Raw genomic sequence first — 21319 nt, 5'->3', positions numbered from 1 at the left:
CTTAACTCATCAGCATTTTAAAAAATTCTTTTTATTTTTTTTTCTGTTCACCTTGGTAATTTCCACTTTCTTGTATTATCTAATCTATTGATCTATAGATTCCTTCTAGTGTATTTTTATTTCAGTTTTTGTACTCTTGAGATCTGTTTTGTATTCTTTTATCTCTTCTTTATATTTTCTAACTCATAAGCATCTCACCATGTTCATCTATTCTTTTCTTTTTTAATTTCATTGATTTCTTTTTTTAATTTCTTAATTTCATTGATCATCTTTAAGATTCCTGAAAGAAATATCAACAACCTCAGATATGCAGATGATACCACCCTAATGGCATAAAGCAAAGAGGAACTAAAGAACCTCTTGATGAAGGTGACAGAGGAAAGTGAAAAAGTTGGCTTAAGACTCAACATTCAAAAAACTAAGATCAGGGTATCCAGTCCCATCGCTTTATGGCCAATAGATGGGGAAAAAGGAAAGAGTGACAGACTTTATTTTCTTGGGCTCCAAAGTCACTGTCAATGATGACTCAACCACACAACTAAAAGATGCTTTCTCCTGGGAAGAAAAGTATGACAAACCCAGACTGTGTATTAAAAAGCAAAGACATCACTTTGTTGACAAAGGTCCATCTAGTCAAAGCTACGGCACTTCCAGTAGTCATGTATGGATGTGAGAGTTGGGCCATTTAGAAGTCTGAGGGCCTAAAAACTGATGCTTTTGAACTGTGGTATTAGAGAAGACTCTTGAGAGTCTCTTGGTCTGCAAGGAGATCAAACCAGTCCATCCTCAAGTAAATCAACCTTGAATTTTCATCAGAAAGACTGATGCTGAAGCTCCAATACTTTGGCCATCTGATGTGAAAAGACCCTGATGCCGGGAAAGATTGAGGACAGGAGGAGAAGAGGGTGACAGAGGATGAGATGGTTGGATGGCATTGCTGACTCAATGGACTTGAGTTTGAGCAAACTCTGGGAGATGGTGAAGGACGGGGAAGCATGGCATGCTGCAGTCCATGGGGTCACAAAGAGTTGGACATGACTTAGCGATTAAATGACAGTGACCATTGCCTTGAACCCTATCTGTTAAATTGCTTATCTCCACTTTCCTTAGTTCTTCTTCTGGGGCTTTGTCTTGTTCCTTTTTTGGAATATATTCTTCTGTCTCCTCTTCTGCCTAATTCTCTGTGTTTATTTCTATGTATTAGGTACACTGGTTATGTTTCCTAGTATTGGAGAAGTAATCCTACATAGGACTATCCACATGCACTATGTGCCTAACAGCATGCTACCCCCTGGCCATCTAAGCTATGTGTTCTAGGGATGCCCCCTATGTGGGCTGTGTGAGTCCTTCTGCTGTGGAAGGATTGGCTATTGTAGGGAGCTTGTAGGTAAGACTGTTCCCTTACCCAGTTGGCTGCCTGGCTCTACTTCATATGTTGGCTGCTGGCTCCAACTGGGTGGGGCTGGATGGGGCCAGGTCTGGTGTAACTACTGTCATCCCTGGGTTGGTGCCAGCCCACTGGTGGGGGTAACTAGGCCACCGGCTGTTGGGGGACCTGGGACTGGTGGTTGGGTAAACCTCTGGTGCTAATGGACTAGAGGGAGAACCCCCACATGGCACTTGCCAGCACTGGTCTTCTTATGGTAGAACAAGCTTCTACGAATGGCTGCTGCCAGCCTCTGTGCTCCCAGATGGAGTCCTGTCTCTCTGGGAGGTTCTCCAAGATCTGCAAATGAATCTGAGGGGTCCTTTCAAATTATTGTCTCTGCATGGGGACTCAGATCATGTGAGATTTAGTATGTGCCCTTTCAAAGTAGAGTCTCTGTTTCCTACAGCCCTCTCTCACATGCAAGCCCTGCTGGCTTTCAAAGCCAGACATTCTGGGAGCCTGTCTTTGCTGTGCAGAACCTCCAGGCTGGGAAGCCTGAAGTGGTGCTTGGACTCCTGGCTTTTAGGCGAGAACTTCTCCAATTGTGATTATCCTCCCTTTTGTGGGTCACCTCTCCAGAGGTATGGATTTTGACAATATCACATCTCTACCCCTCCTTCTTGTTTCACTGTTTCCTTCTTTATATATTTAGTTGTGGAAAATCTTTCCTGCTAATCTTCAGGTTATTATCTTAGATAGCTGATCAGTAAATAGCTGTAATTTTGGTGTGCTTGTGGGAGAAGAGGTGCTCAGGGTCTTCTTACTCTGCCATCTTGGCCACCTTGCATCTTATTTCTTCTTTTTATAGATAAGAGCATATCTTAATGTGTTTGGGCTACTATAACAGAATACCAAAGACTGGGGAGCTTAAGCAACAAACATTGTTTTCTCATAGTCCTGGAGGCTGGGGAGTTCAAGACCAAGATGCTAGAGATTTGGTGTCTGGTGAAAGCCTGCTTCCTAGTTAATAAACAGTCATCTTTTTTGCTGTGTCTTGACTGGGCAGAGGGGGCATGGGAGCTCTCTGGGGTCTCTTTTACAGGGCACTGATACCATTCATGAGGGCTCCACCCTCATAACCTAATTAACATTAAATACCATCATATTGGGGAATAGGTTTCAATGTATGAATTTTGGAGGGACACAAGTAAATACTAATTACACAGTCAGTCAGTCAGTTCAGTTACTCATTCGTGTCCAACTCTTTGCGACCCTATAAACCGCTGCAGGTTAGGCCTCCCTGTCCATCACCAACTCCCAGAGTTTACCCAAATTCATGTCCATTGAGTCAGTGATGCCATCCAACCATCTCATCCTCTGTCATCCCCTTCTCCTCCTGCCCTCAATATTTCCCAGTATCAGGGTCTTTTCAAATGAGTCAGTTCTTCGCAGCAGGTGGCCAAAGTATTTGAGTTTCAGCTTCAACATCAGTCCTTCCAATGAACACCCAGGACCAATATCCTTTAGGATGGACTGGTTGGATCTCCTTGCAGTCTAAGGGACTCTCAAGAGTCTTCTCCAACAGCCTTGACTAGACGGACCTTTGTTGGCAAAGTAATGCCTCTGCTTTTGAATATGCTATCTAGGTTGGTCATAACGTTCCTTCCAAGGAGTTAGCGTCTTTTAATTTCATGCCTGCAATCACCATCTGCAGTGATTTTGGAGCCCAAAAAAATAAAGTCAGCCACTGTTTCCCCATCTATTTGCCATGAAGTGATGGGACCAGATGCCATGATCTTTGTTTTCTGAATGTTGAGCTTTAAGCCAACTTTTTCACTCTCCTCTTTCACTTTCATCAAGAAGCTCTTTAGCTCTTCTTCACTTTCTGCCATAAGGGTTATGTCATCTGCATATCTGAGGTTATTGATATTTCTCCCAGCAATCTTGATTCCAGCTTGTGCTTCCTCCAGCCCAGCATTTCTCATGATCCACTCTGCATCAAGTTAAATAAGCAGGGTGACAATATACAGCCTTGATGTACTCCTTCTCCTATTTGGAACCAGTCTGTTGTTCCATGTCCAGCTCTAACTGTTGCTTCTTGACCTGTATACACGTTTCTCAAGAGGCAGGTCGGGTGGTCTGATATTCCCATCTCTTTCAGAATTTTCCACAGTTTATTGTGATTCACACAGTCAAAGGCTTTGGGATAGTCAATAAAGAGAAATAGATGTTTTTCTGGAACTCTCTTGCTTTTTTGATGATCAAGTGGATGTTGGCAATTTGATCTCTGATTCCTCTGCCATTTCTAAAACCAGCTTGATCATCTGGAAGTTCACAGTTCACATATTGCTGAAGCCTGGCTTGAAGAATTTTGAGCAATTACTTTACTAGCATGTGAAGGTGAAGGTGAAGATGAAGTCACTCAGTCATGTCCGACTCTGTGACCCCATAGACTGTAGCCTACCAGGCTTCTCCGTCCATGGGATTCTCCAGGCAAGAATACTGGAATGGTTTACCATTTCCTTCTCCAGGGGATCTTCCTGAGCCAGGGATCGAACCTGGGTCTTCTGCATTGGAGGCAGATGCTTTAACCTCTGAGCCACCAGGGAAGCCCCTAGCATGTGAGATGAGTGCAATTGTGTGGTAGTTTGAGCATTATTTGGCATTGCCTTTCTTTATGCAGTAGATTGTAACAATTCCCTCTAAACATTTCACTTTATTTCACTTGCTTTGACTGATTTTCCATCTCAAGTTAAACTATTTAACACTGCTACCAAGGTGACTTGGGGCTTCCCAGGTGGCTCAGTGGTAAGGAATCCACCTGCAATGCAGGAGTCACAGGAGATACAGGTTTGAATCCCGGATTGGGAAGATCCCCTGGAGGAGGGCATGGCAAAACACTCCAGTGTTCTTGCTTGGAGAATTCCATAGGCAAAAGAGCCTAGTGGGCTACAGTCCATAGTGTCACAAAGAGTCAGATACAACTGAAGCTACTTAGTATACATGCCCCAAGGTGACTTACCTATTTTTCTTTTCTCTGAAATTTTGGATATATATTTGAAGGTTATTTTCTATATTTTTCAAAACGATAACATTTAGTGTTGGGGGCCAGCATGAGGCACTCCGCCCATGGCAAAGGTCATGAGGAAGGAGGCTCGACATACGCAAAGGTGGGATCGAGCCTCAGGAGTCCCCCTGGAGATCCTCGAGCATCTACCCCCATAACCAGAGCCTGCCTACTTTACTACTTTGTGCTCTCACCTACACCTCTGACTTTACAGGGGGCTGTCCCCCACCACCTCTTTCGGAGAAGGAGTTAACTTAGAGCTCCAGTTAATAAAAACTCCTGGGTGTGACAAGAGTGTTTTAACGTACAAACTCCTCTGAAGGTTCTCTAGCCTGCCTGACAGGCTTGTCCGGTCACATGTGATTGCTCACAGCCTCCCAACCGTGAGAGGCACGAGATGCTTTAAACCTTCTAAAAATAGGTTCCTTAGAAAAGTTAGAAAACTATTAGTATAAGTATAATGGACTGATTAGAAATTGTATTGGTGAAGGGTTTTTCATTTGTTGAGCCAATGTTTATTGCTAAGTCTCCATATCCCCTGCCCTTACACACATTAATGAATATATAGAAGAAATAAGTATTAACCTTTGATATAAATCACGTTAGACCTTAGGCCAAGTAAATTCTTTCCTTAACTAAAACCCACTACACCCTCACCCTATAGGAATGTAACTTTATTTGAGTGACGTCTGTTTTAAGAATAATCACCCCTGGAGAAATAAGTGTCCTGGTTGACTGACCACTGTCACAAGGAGAGGGTCATAAATTGTCAGCAGGCCCCCTGGCCAGAAGATGATGTAACACCCCTAAGACCTCTGTATTCATTTGTATGAAGCACCTGACTTTGATAAAAGTCAGGACTGCTGACCCCGCGTGACTTTTGTATAACATCTCAGTGTATAAAAGTAGACCATGGAAAATAAAGAATTGGGATCAGTTTCTCGAAATACTGGTCTCCCCATGTCGCTCTCTCTCTCTCTCACTCTGGCTGAGTCTCCATCTGGAGAGTGGAACCCACCAAGCTTACTAATTTTGCCTGGGCTTCTAACATCCGACCAGGGAGGCGTCAGTGTCTCCTCTCCTTTGGGAGAATGGAAGGACGCCTGCGGCCTACGTAAGTGGTGCAAGCTTCTTGTCTTGAAGTTTTATTGGTCTCCCGCGTAAACCAAGCTACTCAGCCTCTTTTCTCCACTGAATTTTCCTACTGAGCTATCCTCATTCTATTACTCTTTACATCTCTAATTAATATCTAATTGAAGCTATTGTATCCTGATCCTTGTTGACGCTGTCCCCGCTTCGAACTCCCTGGATCAGCCGGGGCTGGACCCCGGCAATTTAGGACTATTTCCTTTTTTCTCAGTGTTATTTCAAACCTAGGTTTTCTTGTTTCTGATATTCTTGGACCTCTGACTTCTTGTAGGGTTAAGCCATGGGAGGAGATTTGAGGTTGAGATTTCCTCTTTACCGGAGTAGGGTGTGTTTTTCCTTTGCCCCTGTACCTATACGCTGTAGTTCATCTCAAGTAGCCTCTTGCTCACAGCTAGAATACTCATGGCTTATACTAAGAGTGGTGCTGTAGTAAAGAATCTGCCTCCCAATGCAGGAGATGCAAGAGACGCAGGTTTGATCCCTGGGTAAGGAAGATCCCTGGAGTAGGAAATGGTAGCCCACTCCAGTGTTCTTGCCTGGAAAATTCCATGGAAAGAGGAGCCTGACAGGTTACAGTTCACGGGGTCATGAAGAGTTGGATATGGCTAAGTGCGTTAACTATGCTGACAGTGCTTTCACATCTTCTGTGTTCATACCTATGAATGGTATCTGCTTCTCACCATCTGAGTGTATAATTGTTTGTTGTCAGGACACTACATAAAATAGTAATTGATAGCACACATTGTCCATGCTAAAGGACAGACAGACTAAAACCAGAATTCTGAGATTGGGTTGCTCATATATTTGAAAAGCACCTGAGTCACCTTCATGACAAGGAGTGGTAGATAACCTTTGGGATATGGTAGCATCCTGATTCGGAGAAGGCAATGGCACCCCACTCCAGTACTCTTGCCTGGAAAATCCCATGGACGGAGGAGCCTGGTGGGCTGCCGTCTATGGGGTTGCACAGAGTCGGACACAACTAAAGCGACTTAGCAGCAGCAGCAGCAGCATCCTGGTTGTTCAAATTATCACTGGTGGTGGCTGGATACATAATAGAGATGGAGGACAAAGCATTGGGAGATCAACTCACTATGGCATAGAGTCATTAATGTAACACAATAATCACAATGTTTATGGGGTGGGATTGCTGATTCTGACTACCCAAAGAGTATGTACAAGCAAGCCAAAAACCCAAAGACCTAAATATAAGTACAAGCATCAGAGTGCCCCTAGAGCACCCTAAATAGAAGCATTTCCCTTTACCTTGGGTGTTTGCAGAATAGCCGTGACTGAGAATCTGACCAAAACTATGTTGTAAAGATTGTAATGTTCATAGGTTAAGTAATGATGCTAAAGCTGAAACTCCAATACTTTGGCCACCTCATGCGAAGAGTTGACTCATTGGAAAAGACTCTGATGCTGGGAGGGATTGGGGGCAGGAGAAGGGGACGACAGAGGATGAGATGGCTGGATGGCATCACTGACTCGATGGACGTGAGTCTGAGTGAACTCCGGGAGTTGGTGATGGACAGGGAGGCCTGGCGTGCTGCGATTCATGGGGTCGCAAAGAGTCGGACATGACTGAGCGACTGATCTGATCTGATCTGATCTGAGCACTGCCAGTTTTATCATACTAGTATAAAGGCTCTGGTTGGAAAGTACAGTAAAAATTATTAATCTTTGTCTCATTAAAAATCTTGGTTCAGCTCAGTTGCTCAGTCATGTCCGACTCTGCTACCCCAAGAACTGCAGCACGCCAGGCCTCCCTGTCCATCACCAACTCCTGGAGTCCACTCAAACCTATGTCCATCGAATTGATGATGCCATCTAACCATCTCATCCTCTGTCATCCCCTTATCCTCCTGCCCTCAATCTTTCGCAGCTTTGGGCACCTACTATCCTGGGGAGTTCATCTTTCAGTGTCCTATCTTTTTGCCTTTTCATACTGTTCATGGGGTTCTCAAGGCAAGCTTAAAATGTTACCATGAAAGATAATATGCTCTTTAGGTTTTTAAAAAGAGATGTTCTTTATCAGAATTGTTTTATACTTTTATAAGAGTTTTTAGAATTAGGATATAATGACATATAATATTATATTGGTTTTAGGTGTACAACATAATGATTTGATATTTATATATTATAAAATAATCACCACAATAAGTCAATTAACATTTGTCCTCATACATAGTTACAAAAATATTTTTTCTTGTGATGTGGACATTTACAGTCTTAGCAACTTTTGAATATGCAATATAGTATTATTATTAATAACTATAGTCACCATGCTGTACATTACACCCTCAAGACTTCTTTATTTTAAAACTGGAAAATTACACCTTTGGATGCCTTTTGCCCATTTCACCCACAGATATATATACAATTATCTTCTTTATCCATTCACTCACTGATGGACACTTAGGTTCCTTCCATATCTTGGCTATTGTAAATAATGCTGTAATGAATATTTGGATGTGTACATCTCTTTTTAAATTACTGTTTTCATTTTCTATGGAATAAATTGGTATAATTTTTTTCAAATAAATATTACTTGGATAACACCCCAGATGTGAAATTACTGGATTATATGGTAGCTTCATTTTTAATTTTTTGAGGAACCTCCATACTTATTTCCACAGCAGTTGCACCAATTTATATTCCCACCAACAGTACACAATCATTTCCTTTTCTCCACATTCTTGCCAACACTTATTACTGTTGTCTTTTTTATAATAGCCATTCTAATAGGAGTAAGGTGATCTCTCATTATGGTTTGATTTGCATTTTCCCAATGTCCACCTGCAATGCAGGATACCCAGTTTCTATTCCTGGGTCAGGAAGATCCCCTGGAGAAGGAAATGGCAACCCACTCCAGTATTCTTGCCTGGGAAATCCCATGGACAGAGGATCCTGGTGGGCTACAGTCCATGGGGTCACAAGAGTTGGACACGACTTAGCAACAAAACCAATGATTAGTGATGTTGAGCATCATTTAATGTGCCTATTGGCCACCTATATGTCTTCTTTGGAAAAATATCCATTTCATATCCTCTGCTCATTTTTTTTTATTGGATTGCCTGATTGTCATCGAGTTGTATAAATTCTTTATAATTTGGGGAGATTTTAATCCCTTATCAGATATATTATTTGCAAATATTTTCTCCCATTGTTAGGTTGCCTTTTCATTTTGTGGAGGTTTCCTTTGCTGGGCAGAAGCTTTATAAATTTATGTAGTACCACTTGTTTACTTTTGCTTTGGTTGCCTTTGCTTTTGGTGTCAAAATTTTTAAAAATCACACCAAAAACAGTGTCTAGGAGATTGTTGCTTATGTCTTTTTCTAGGATTTTTATGGTTTCAAGTCTATGTTCAAGTCTTTAATCCGTTTTGAGTTAATTTTTTACTTGTTTTAGGAGTATAAGATAGTAGTCCAGTTTCACTTTTTTATGTGGGTGTCCAGTTTTCCTAACACTATTTATTGAAGAGACTGTCCTTTCCCCATTGTATATTATTGGTACTTTTTTGGTAAATTTAATTGATCATATGTGTGTAGGTTTATAAATACTTCCAATCTCTCTATTCTGTTCCACTAATCTATGCATCTGTTTTAAGCTAATGTCATACTGTTTTGATTACTATAACTTTGTAATATAGTTAGAAATCATGATATGTGCTGCTTCAAGTGTTTTTTTTTTTTTCCCCCTCAAGATTGCTTTGGCTATTCAGGGTCTTTTGTGAATCCAAAACCCAAAGTAGGCAAAACAAAGAAAATGATAATAAAAAAGCAGAAATATGTGAAATAGAAAACAGAAAAGGCAATATACAATAACAATAAAAGCAAAAATTGGTTCTTTGAAGAAAATAATAAAATTTGTCAACCAAGCTGATTAAGAAAAAAGACACAAATTAAAATATTAGGTATAAATGAAGTGAGGGCAGGCTTACAAAAGCATATGAGGAAACTGTTCAGGGTGACCTTTGAGGATTATAGATATGATCGTTATGTTGATTATGATAATTGTTCCACATGTGGATGTCAAGATACCTTCAGTTGAACATTTAAAAGCTATATGTCAATTACACCCTAATAAAACTGTAAGTGAAAATGAAGAAATAAGACATTCAGGAGTCTTATTTGGACAACAGAAATTTTCCATTGAGACCCCCTCCCCCATTATCTTAATTAACACAATTTTAATATCAGGGAAGACTTTCCACACAAATGTATTTCACAAAAAAATTAACACAGAAATATCTTTTTCTCCATCTTCATTTTCCAAGAAGATTCCTTTGGAAAAAATAAGCTTTTTTTTTCCATCCAGCTACTATCTAAAGGATGGGAGATCAGAGTTACATCTGCCATATTGTAACGTCTCATCAAGGGATGATTCTTTGTGTTTGGTTTTGGTTCACATTTCATTATCTACAAGGCTCCCAAGGATAATTGCAAAACTTTGGCAAAATTTTACTCTCGTGTTCTACCATATACATTCTCTATAGCAATTCCCAGCATAGGTACAAAAGTGAAAGTGTTAGTTGCTCAGTCGTGTCTGACTCTTTGCAACCCCATGAACTGTAGCCCACCAGGCTCCTCTCTCCATGGAATTCTCCAGGCAAGAATACTGGTCAGTCAAGGTTTGATGCATGATACAGAGTGCTCGGAGCTGGTGCACTGGGATAACCCAGAAGGATGGGATGGAGAGGGAGGTGGGAGGGGGGTTCAGGATGGGGAACACATGTACACCTGTGGCAGATTCATGTCAGTGTATGGCAAAACCAATACAATATTGTAATTAGCCTCCAATTAAATAAATTTATATTAAAAAAAAAAAAAAGAATACTGGAGTGGGTTGCCATTTCCTTCCCCAGGGAATCTTCCTGACACAGGGATCAAAACCAGGTCTCTGGCATTGCAGGAAGATTCTTTACCATCTGAGCCACCAGAAAAGTCCAATGTAGGTACAGGTGTATTTAAGACAAGAATCTTGGCTCAGTTTTATGTGCTTCTCTTAATCATTTAGTCCAGTGTCCTCAACCTCGACTGTGCATTAGAATCAACTGCCAGAAGTTTGGTATTGTGTTTAGACTTTGGAAACCCATAAGAAGCATTTAATTGATCAGCTGATCCTTTAGCTAAACCAGCATTTTGAATGTTCTTAAACTTTGAAGTTAAGTTGAGACAGCTATAGGAAAAAATATGATAAAAATTGAGAGTGAAACTAAGGAGCTGGTTGTTAAAATATGGATTATTATTAATTTTATACAGCCATTTTAAGAGTGATCTAATTACTAACACCACTAAGTTTCACAAATATTGATACAAACACATATAAGAGGTTCACATAAATACTACAAAAGATAAACATTTCCAAACCACAGCACATTTGAGATTTTTTAATATTCTCAACATAGGCATCAGAAAGTACTGGAGTGGGGTGCCATTGCCTTCTCCGAAAGAAAGAGAAGACACAGCTATTTAAAATGCCTGCTGCTGCTAAGTCACTTCGGTCGTGTCCAACTCTGTGCAACCTCATAGACAGCAGCCCACCAGGCTCCCCCATCCCTGGGATTCTCCAGGCAAGAACACTGGAGTGGGTTGCCATTTTCTTCTCCGATGCATGAAAATGAAAAGTGAAAGTGAAGTCGCTCAGTCATGTCCGACTCTTCCCAACCCCAAGGACTGCAGCCTACCAGGCTCCTCTGTCCATGCGATTTTCCAGGCAAGAGTACTGGAGTGGGTTGCCATTGCCTTCTCCAATTTAAAATGCCTAACACATCTAAATAGCAAATAAATTAGCACTCAAAATTTCTTTTCTTTAAAGAGGAAACATATGTATCAAAGTAGGGATTTTGTTGGTCTATCCATAACTATAAGTCAATAGTGTAATTGTAAAGGATGACATTTCCTGCTGCTGCTGCTGCTAAGTCGCTTCAGTCATATCCGACTCTGTGCAACCCCATAGGCGGCAGCCCACCAGGCTCCCCTGTCCCTGGGATTCTCCAGGCAAGAACACTGGAGTGGGTTGCCATTTCCTTCTCCAATGCATGAAAGTGAAAAGTGAAAGTGAAGTTGCTCAGTCATGTCTGACTCTTAGCGACCCCATGGACTGCAGCCTACCAGGCTCCTCCGTCCATGGGATTTTCCAGGCAAGAGTACAGGAGTGGGTTGCCATTGCCTTATTTGATGACATTTCCTACTCATGACTTAAAAGACATTTGGTGCTTTGAAGACAACTAAGATGATGGTGTTCTAGTGTTGCCAGATCCCAAAGCTTATGAAACAGAAAGAGACATAAAATAAAGCTAAAGCAAAAAGAAGTTGGTTCAAAGAACACAGATGGTTACAACAAATAGCACTTGGTATGTCTATGCCTGGAATTCACTGCTTTCAGGAGGAGTAAACAGAAAAGCAAGTGGCTGGAAACAGGGAAATGGGGTGGATACCAGCAACAGGGATGGTCTTCAGCATGGTTTTCCATGGAGGAATGTCTGACACTGGTGCCATTCATTGAAGGAAGAACTGAAATGGTGAGGTATTGCTACTTAGAAAAGAAGATCTCTATCCTGGAAAGTCTCCCGAGAGCCCCCTTCAAGTCTCTGTTCCTCAGGCTGTAGATGAAAGGGTTCAGCATGGGTGTGACCACTGTGTACATCACTGAAGCTATTATGTTCTTGTCCTTAGAGGTGCTGGATGAGGGTAAAGTATACAATCCAATAATTGTCCCATAGAATAGGAAAACCACAGAGAGGTGGGAGCCACATGTGGACAATGCTTTGCAGATCCCCTTGGTGGAGGGGACCTTCAGGATGGTGGCCCCGATGCGGCCATAAGAAATCAGGATGCATACTAGTGGGAGGACAATGACGGCCACTCCTACTGTGAAAATGGCCAGCTCGTTGAGGGATGTGTCTGAGCAGGAGAGCTTCAGCAGGGCATCAAGGTCACAGAAGAAATGGGGGATGCTGTGGTCAGCACAAAAGGACAGCTGGGTCAGGAGGAGGGTGTGACACAGGGCACTGGCACAGGAGAGAATCCAGGACGCAGTTACTAATAAGGTGCACAGCCCCTGTCCCATGATGGTGGTGTAGTGGAGAGGGTGGCAGATGGCCACGTACCGATCATAGGCCATCGAGGTGAGCAGGAAATCATCCAGATCAGTAAAAAAGAGGAAGAAATATGTCTGTGTTACACACCCTACATAGGAGATGGATTGATGCTGAGTCTGCATGTTCATGAGCATCTTAGGGATGGTGACAGATGAGAAGGAGATGTCAGTGAGGGCCAAGTGGCTGAGGAAGAAGTACATGGGGGTGTGCAGGCGAGGGTACAGCCTGATGAGCAGGAGGATGAGCAGGTTGCCCAGCACCGTGGTCAGGTACATGCCCAGGAACAGGGCGAAGAACACGCCTTGCTGCTCTGGCCGGATGGGGAGCCCCAGGAGGAGGAACTCGGACACGCTGCTCTGGTTCTCCCTCCTCATGCTCCTTGTCTCTCTGCTTAGATTGGAAATGTCCCAGATGATAAATCATGATAATGACAATCCCTGTAGGGCTATCTACTTTCCACTGAGGCATTCCTCAGGATATTCCTTACATGCTATCACCTCAATCTCCACCCTCCCCCAGTGGAGCAGGAGGAAGTTATCAAAACTCCAGTGAGCAAAAATTGTCCTTCAGTGTATACCAGGGGAAACTTATTTATTTGTTTAACAATATGAAAGACAGATAGTTCTATCAGGAGACTCTTTGCTGGAGAAAACAAAGACAGAGAAAGACCCTTCCTTCAGGGAGCTCATATGCCCAGGAGTAGCCTCTTCAGAAACTTGCTCAGTTCATTGTATTTGTGGCGAGACCTCTAGTGGGTTCTGACTCCAAGACTTTCTAGTTATTTGCATAAACTTACTCTCTCCCAGCTCCATTTTGAACCTCTACCAATACTCACAGTAACACTTACATAGGGATTGTAGAAGAATTAAATGATTCAATGTGAGTAACAATATTAGAACAATGTTCACATAGTAAGGGCACAGATACATAATTTATTATCTTCACATCAGTGTAGGTACCCAGATACATCCTGGATTAATCTTCAGAAACCCATTCATTACACCAGGAATGAGAGGAGACCAGGTAGCTGATCTCAAAGCTGTGTTAATCTACATGGGCTCCCAGTGCCCCAAGGGAGATGCAGAGCCACACACGCCCAAGACCCTGTGGTTAATTTCCTGATAGAACTTAACTTGACACATTTTGTTTAATTTGGAGTGAAATAAATTGTATTTCACCCATCTCCATTGTTGTTCATTTCTCTGCATCTACCTTTAGTGAATCAAATTGCCTAATCTAGGTAGCCATATGCAGTGAGGCACTGGAACATTTGCCCTAGGATATGAGAGCTGGTAGGTGCTATATGATAAGTGATGCCTATTAGAATTAATATTTATCTGATTTCTATGGCTAGTCCCCACTATCAGTCTTAATGTAATTGACATTTAATGAGCATGGAGTCTACTATTCACCAGACAAAATAAATGGATTTTAGCATACACATCATGCGTGCGTGATGCTCAAGCTAAGAGATGCTAAGAAACCAGCCTTGATCACACAGCCAGTAACTGCGAGAGTCATCACTCTTTACTCAAGTTTTTATTAAGTCTCTACTCTTATTTACATACTCTCCCTCCCCTTATTTAATTGATCAGAAGAGCCATGCCTTTGAGATGTGTTATTTCAGTCTTTGCAAGAGGATGTTTATGCTCAATATGACCTCAACCACCAGCTCACCCATCTGCCATCATTCATACCTATATCCATTTAGATTCCCACAGCCTACACTGTACAAATGGCTTCCATATGCTTTCAATTATATGCAATCAGCATATATTATGTGTCTGAGAAGGAGAGAAAACAGTGACTTATTTTCTTTCATTCTACTAATGTGAGAAGTGAGTCACTTACAAAATGTATTTGGTGGTAGAATTTGATCTCAGAGTCTGCTGATACTCTTTTCATTAGGGACAGACTTCCCATTTGGGGGTGGGAGGAGTGGGTAATGGAATTAAAATACCCATATGCCTAAAAGGGTCTTCCTAGGTGGTGCTAGTGGTAAAGAACCCACCTGCCAATGCAGGAGACATAAGAGACATGGGTTCAATTTCTGTGTCAGAAGATCCCCTGGAGGAGGCAGGGCAACCCACTCCAGTATTCTGGCCTGGAGAATCCCAGGAACAGAGGAGCCTGGCGGGCTACAGTCCATGGGGTCGCAAAGAGATGGACACAACTGAAGCAACCTAGCACGCATACATGCATGCATGCCTAGAAGAGGAAACTGACATTAACACACAGGACTGCATAAAAGACTGATAACCGTAGATTCTTATTCCAGACCAAGGTGATTCTCAGGAACACAAGGACACTAGGAAGAAGGAAGTGACCTCTCACCCTATGGGGTCTGGATGCTTATTGACAATTCTTGGGTGAAACCTCAACCAAGAGCTCTGGCTTCTCTGGAAGGGAGTGTGAGGGATGGGGTGATCAGGAAGCCTGAAGTAGGCACAGAGCTGAATCAAGAGGTGAACCAGAAGAAAGGAAGCATTCATCATGTATTTAAGTGGCAATGTGAGAGATACTCAGGAATGAAACTGTAACCTAATGTTTGGGAGAGAATCTGCATGAACTTTCTGTTCTAACTGACATGACATATTCTCCCATGTTAGAGTTACCTGAAGAAGAGTCAAGGACATCAGCCTACATTTGGGAAATAATATATAGGCTGGCTAGGTCTTACTACATGCCTGACATGCAAAGAATATCTCATAGCAGCTGTTATTACCTTATTTTACATTTAAGGCTGCGGACCTTAGAGAGATCAAATGTAAGCCCAAAAAGCTATTGCATGGCACCACCAGATTCCTAGGGCATCAGAACCTGGACATTGAACCAGGTTACCATGCTCCTAAAATGTCAATATGAACAATACCAAAGGCCAGAGTGGGACATGTTTAGGGCTCTGGGAAAAGTTGACTCACCAAGTCCAGTGGCAGCAATAGGTCTTGAGGAGAATCCAATTTGAAAGTGCCTTGGTGGGTTCTGGTTTGAGTCAAGAGGAACACTGGAAAGACTGCCCTATACACAGGCACACATGTGCATGTATACACAAACATACCTACACACACACACACACACACACACACACAGCTTTATTAGAACTTAAGCCCTCACATTTCCCCTATCACTTCTAGGTGAATTTAATAGAGATGTGAGTTTGTTAAATATAGTACAGGCACCTCTACACCTGTAATTTCTCTCTTTCTCCCACACATATACTTCACAACACACATACTGTTAAATGGTAATTTTCTATTCTCTCTGACATATGCATGCCATAGATGAAGATGATCAGGGTACAAATCTGTTTCACAGAAAGTTCATAAGCATTCTCTCATAGAGGCACATAAATGTGTAAGCACACATAACATACAAAGAGTCCCACAAAGAACTGACAAAAAACATGTAATAGAAATGCATATGTACAGGCACTCCCAGACAATCACAAATATTCAAATCACAACAATACAAACACTACACAGGCAACATAGACTTAACCACTAAAGCACATATACTGCTCATAGATTTCTAGCCATGCCTGGTCAACGCATATGCCAGGTGGAGATTTTCCATTTATGAGTCAGCAACACACACATAGAAAACACAGAACATGCACACCCAGTCTCATAATCACATACACACATCAGTTTACACAAGCCCCTTCTGACCTATGTTTGTTATCAATATGCTAAAATACCTTCTGCTCTGGGGTATTGCCTTGGTCCTTGCTTTCTTTCCAACAGACCCAGGAGCCAAAGGACAAGATACAGTCTCTGTGGTTCAGGGGCTGTCACAGACTTGCATGTCTGTTTATCAGTAACAGAACAACTGGCAGGAGGCTTTTATTTTATAGCAGAAAGAAGACACGAGGGAAAAACACCCAGGATCATCAATAAAGAAACAGTCAATGTGGGCTAATTGAACAACATTCCTGCTGGCCTCTAGGGGAGGAGCCTGTGCAGGGCCCAGAGGGGCTGAAACCTTGGAGTCCCTGGGGACAGTGTTTCTGACGTTAGCGATACCTTGGTCTCTTTCTGTCTGATCTGCTTGTTTCAAGTGGGTGGCAAAGGGACCAAAGTCAGTCTTGGGCCTCATAAGTATTCATGGAGATAAAGTAAGCCTGCTCCCATGTCAGAGCAATGCTCCTGGACCTCTGGCACAAGCCATGCCTAGAGTTCACTGGTCTCTCCACTGCCTGGAGAGGCTCCTATAGAGCAGGGGCTGAGCCTAGATCAGAAGATTGAAGAATAGAAGAATGGACCCTATAGGTCATGACAAAGACACTTTTGGAATTGATTTTGGGCTCTGCCACTACGCCCGAGGCCAGGGGTGGTGGCTGGGAGGACCAACCCCACGTCCAAGGAGCAGTGGCTGCGAGGGTGCAGGAGGGCCTAGAGGAGCTATCCCACGTTGAAGGTCAGGAAGGACGTCAGTGAGGAGATACCCCTCCTCCAAGGTAAGAAGCAGCGGCTGCACTTTGCTGGAGCAGCCGTGAAGAGATACCCCATGCCCAAGGCAAGAAAAAGCCAAGTAAGATGGTAGGTGTTGCAACAAGGCATCAGAGGGCAGACACACTGAAACCATACTCACAGAAAACTAGTCAATCTAATCACACTAGGACCACAGCCTTGTCTAACTCAATGAAACTAAGCCACGCTGGTGGGGCAACCCAAGAAGGGTGGGTCATGGTGGCGAGATCTGACAGAATGTGGTCCACTGGAGAAGGGAATGGCAAACCACTTCAGTATTCTTGCCTTGAGAACCACATGAACAGTATGAAAAGGCAAAATGATAGGATACTGAAAGAGAAACTCCCCAGGTCAGTAGGGGCCCAATATGCTACTGGAGATCAGTGGAGAAACAACTCCAGAAAGAATGAAGGGATGGAGCCAAAGCAAAAAGAATACCCAGCTGTGGATGTGACTGGTGATATAAGCAAGGTCCAATGCTGTCAAGAGCAATATTGCATAGGAACCTGGAACGTCAGGTCCATGAATCAAGGCAAATTGGAAGTGGTCAAACAAAAGATGGCAAGAGTGAATGTTGACATTCTAGGAATCAGAAATAAAATGGACTGGAATGGGTGAATTTAACTCAGACTACCATTATATCTACTACTGCGGGCAGGAATCCCTCAGAAGAAATGGAGTAGCCATCATGGTCAACAAAAGAGTCCGAAATGCAGTACTTGGATGCAGTCTCCAAAATGACAGAATGATCTCTGTTCATTTCCAAGGCAAACCATTCAATATCACAGTAATCCAAGTCTATGCCCCAACCAGTAACACTGAAGAAGCTGAAGTTGAACGGTTCTATGAAGACCTACAAGACCTTTTAGAACTAACACCCAAAAAAGATGTCCTTTTCATTATAGGGGACTGGAATGCAAAAGTAGGAAGTCAAGAAACACCTGAGGTAACAGGCAAATTTGGTCTTGGAATCCGGAGTGAAGCAGGGCAAAGACTAATAGAGTTTTGCCAAGAAAATGCACTGGTCATAGCAAACACCCTCTTTCAACAACACAAGAGAAGACTCTACACATGAGCATCACCAGATGGTCAACACCAAAATCAGATTATTATATTCTATGCAGCCAAAGATGGAGAAGCTCTATACAGTCAGCAAAAACAAGACCAGGAGCTGACTGTGGCTCAGATCATGAACTCCTTATTACCAAATTCAGACTGAAATTGAAGAAAGTAGGGAAAACCACTAGACCATTCAGGTATGACCTAAATCAAATCCCTTATGATTATACAGTGGAAGTGAGAAATAGATTTAAGGGCCTAGATCTGATAGATAGAGTGCCTGATGAACGATGGAATGAGGTTTGTGACATTGTACATGAGACAGCGATCAAGACCATCCCCATGGAAAAGAAATGCAAAAAAACAGAATGGCTGTCTGGGGAGGCCTTACAAATAGCTGTGAAAAGAAAAGAAGTGAAAAGCAAAGGAGAAAAGGAAAGATATAAGCATCTGAATGCAGAGTTCCAAAGAATAGCAAGAAGAGACAAGAAAGCCTTCCTCAGTGATCAGTGCAAAGAAATAGAGGAAACCAACAGAATGGGAAAGACTAGAGATCTCTTCAAGAAAATTAGAGATACCAAGGGAACATTTCATGCAAAGATGGGCTCGATAAAGGACAGAAATGGAATGGACTAACAGAAGCAGAAGATATTAAGAAGAGGTGGCAAGAATACACAGAAGAACTGTACAAAAAAGATCTTCACAACCAAGATAATCACCATGGTGTGATCACTGACCTAGAGGCAGACATCCTGGAATGTGAAGTCAAGTGGGCCTTAGAAAGCATCACTTTGAACAAAGCTAGTGGAAGTGATGGAATTCCAGTTGACCTCTTTCATATCCTGAAAGATGATGCTGTGAAAGTGCTGCACTCAATATGCCAGCAAATTTGGAAAACTCAGCAGTGGCCACAGGACTGGAAAAGGGCAGTTTTCATTCCAATCCCAAAGAAAGGCAATGCCAAAGAATGCTCAAACTACCGCACAATTGCACTCATCTCACATGCTAGTAAAGTAATGCTCAAAATTCGCCAAGCCAGGCTTCAGCAATACGTGAACCGTGAACATCCTGATGTTCAAGCTGGTTTTAGAAAAGGCAGAGGAACCAGAGATCAAATTGCCAACATCTGCTGGAACATGGAAAAAGCAAGAGAGTTCCAGAAAAGCATCTATTTCTGCTTTATTGACTATGCCAAAGCCTTTGACTGTGTGGATCACAAGAAACTGTGGAAAATTCTGCAAGAGATGGGAATACCAGACCACCTACCTGCCACTTGAGAAACCTATATGCAGGTCAGGAAGCAACAGTTAGAACTGGACATGGAACAACAGACTGGTTCCAAATAGGAAAAGGAGTACATCAAGGCTGTATATTGTCACCCTGCTTATTTAACTTCTATGCAGAGTACATCATGAGAAACGCTGGACTGGAAGAAACACAAGCTGAAATCAATATTGCCAGGAGAAATCTCAGTAACCTCAGATATGCAGATGACACCACCCTTATGGCAGAAAGTGAAGAGGAACTCAAAAGCCTCTTGATGAAAGTGAAAGTGGAGAGTGAAAAAGTTGGCTTAAAGCTCAACATTCAGAAAACGAAGATTATGGCATCCGGTCTCATCTCTTCATGGGAAATAGACGGGGAAACAGTGGAAACAGTGTCAGACTTTATTTTTTTGGGCTCCAAAATCACTGCAGATGGTGACTTCAGCCATGAAGTTAAAAGACGCTTACTCCTTGGAAGGAAAGTTCTGACCAACCTAGATAGCGTATTCAAAAGCAGAGACATTATTTTGCCAACAAAGGTCCATCTAGTCAAGGCTATGATTTTTCCTGTGGTCATGTATGGGTGTGAGAGTTGGACTGTGAAGAAGGCTGAGCACCAAAGAATTGATGCTTTTGAACTGTGGTGTTGGAGAAGACTCTTGAGAGTCCCTTGGACTGCAAGGAGATCCAACCAGTCCATTCTGAAGGAGATCAGCCCTGGGATTTCTTTGGAGGGAATGATGCTGAAGCTGAAACTCCAGTACTTTGGCCACCTCATGTGTAGAGTTGACTCATTGGAAAGGACTCTGATGCTGGGAGGGATTGGGGGCAGAAGGAGCAGGGGACGACAGAGGATGAGATGGCTGGATGGCATCACTGACTCGATGGACGTGAGTCTGAGTGAACTCCGGGAATTGGTGATGGACAGGGAGGCCTGGCGTGCTGGGATTCATGGGGTCGCAAAGAGTCGGACACGACTGAGCGACTGAACTGAACTTACTGCGAGCTCCTAAACAAGAGCTCCTAAACGATATAATTCAGTTCTACAGTATTCAGTCTGAAATATAACTTGGGGTTATGAATCGTACCTTCCTCAAGAGGTTGTTGTGAAGATTAAATGAGATAATACACATTAGCATTCTTATCACAGTGCCTGGTACATGAAAAAGTGCAGTAATTGTTAGGGGATATCAGCAATAATTTTTAAATCTCAGGACATTTAATTAACTTCCTGTATTCATTTGTTCTTTTTGATATATATTGACTAAAGACTTTATAAAGGTGATAAGCTAAGCTGTGGAACACAGAGTGAATAAAATACAAACATACTGGAGTGGGTAGCCTTTCCCTTCTCCAGGGGATCTTCCCAACCTAGGGATTGCCACAGGTCTCCTGAATTGCAGGCAGATTCTTTACCACCTGAGCCACCAGGGAAGTCATGTTATCTGGTATAGCTTACAGTTTAAGGGGAGGAAACAAACAAAAGCCGGAAACAAAACAAGTCTACTCAGTAAAACAAGAACACAAAAAAATCAAAATAATACAGTCTATGACTTGGCAGTGGGTAAAAAACATCATGGTGTTAACAGATCAGGATAGGGATATGAGAAGTGATTATAAATACACTTAAGCAAAGTGGTCAGAGTAGGCATCCCGAGAAAGTTAGATATGAATAAAAAATAGTTGATTCAAATGAGAATGTTTTCATAACCTTTAAGGAAAGGAAGAGGAAATGTCTTTCTGAGGAGGAAACTTCACACTACAACAAATAATTTATTACATCTGTAGAGAATAGACTAATATACTAAATCTACATTTTGCCTTGCCATTCTCAAT

At 42.4% G+C, this 21319-nt stretch overlaps 1 protein-coding gene and 1 non-coding gene across 2 annotated transcripts; both read right to left on the bottom strand.

Moving 5' to 3' along the window:
* Positions 1–3905: 3905 nt before the first annotated feature.
* TRNAW-CCA (transfer RNA tryptophan (anticodon CCA)) lies at positions 3906–3978 on the bottom strand. Its single transcript has one exon. It is a non-coding gene; the product is annotated as a tRNA-Trp (tRNA).
* Positions 3979–12122: 8144 nt separating this feature from the next.
* LOC129622588 (olfactory receptor 1J4-like) lies at positions 12123–13064 on the bottom strand. The gene has a single exon (XM_055539188.1). The coding sequence runs from the start codon at positions 13062–13064 to the stop codon at positions 12123–12125; it is 942 nt and encodes a 313-aa protein (XP_055395163.1).
* Between the last annotated feature and the right edge of the window lie 8255 nt (positions 13065–21319).

This window comes from Bubalus kerabau, chromosome 11 (genome assembly GCF_029407905.1).
Source record: "Bubalus kerabau isolate K-KA32 ecotype Philippines breed swamp buffalo chromosome 11, PCC_UOA_SB_1v2, whole genome shotgun sequence".
Lineage (NCBI taxonomy): Eukaryota > Metazoa > Chordata > Mammalia > Artiodactyla > Bovidae > Bubalus > Bubalus kerabau.
The sequence above is the reverse complement of the archived record's forward strand: the minus strand, read 5'-3'. Positions and strand labels throughout refer to the sequence as shown.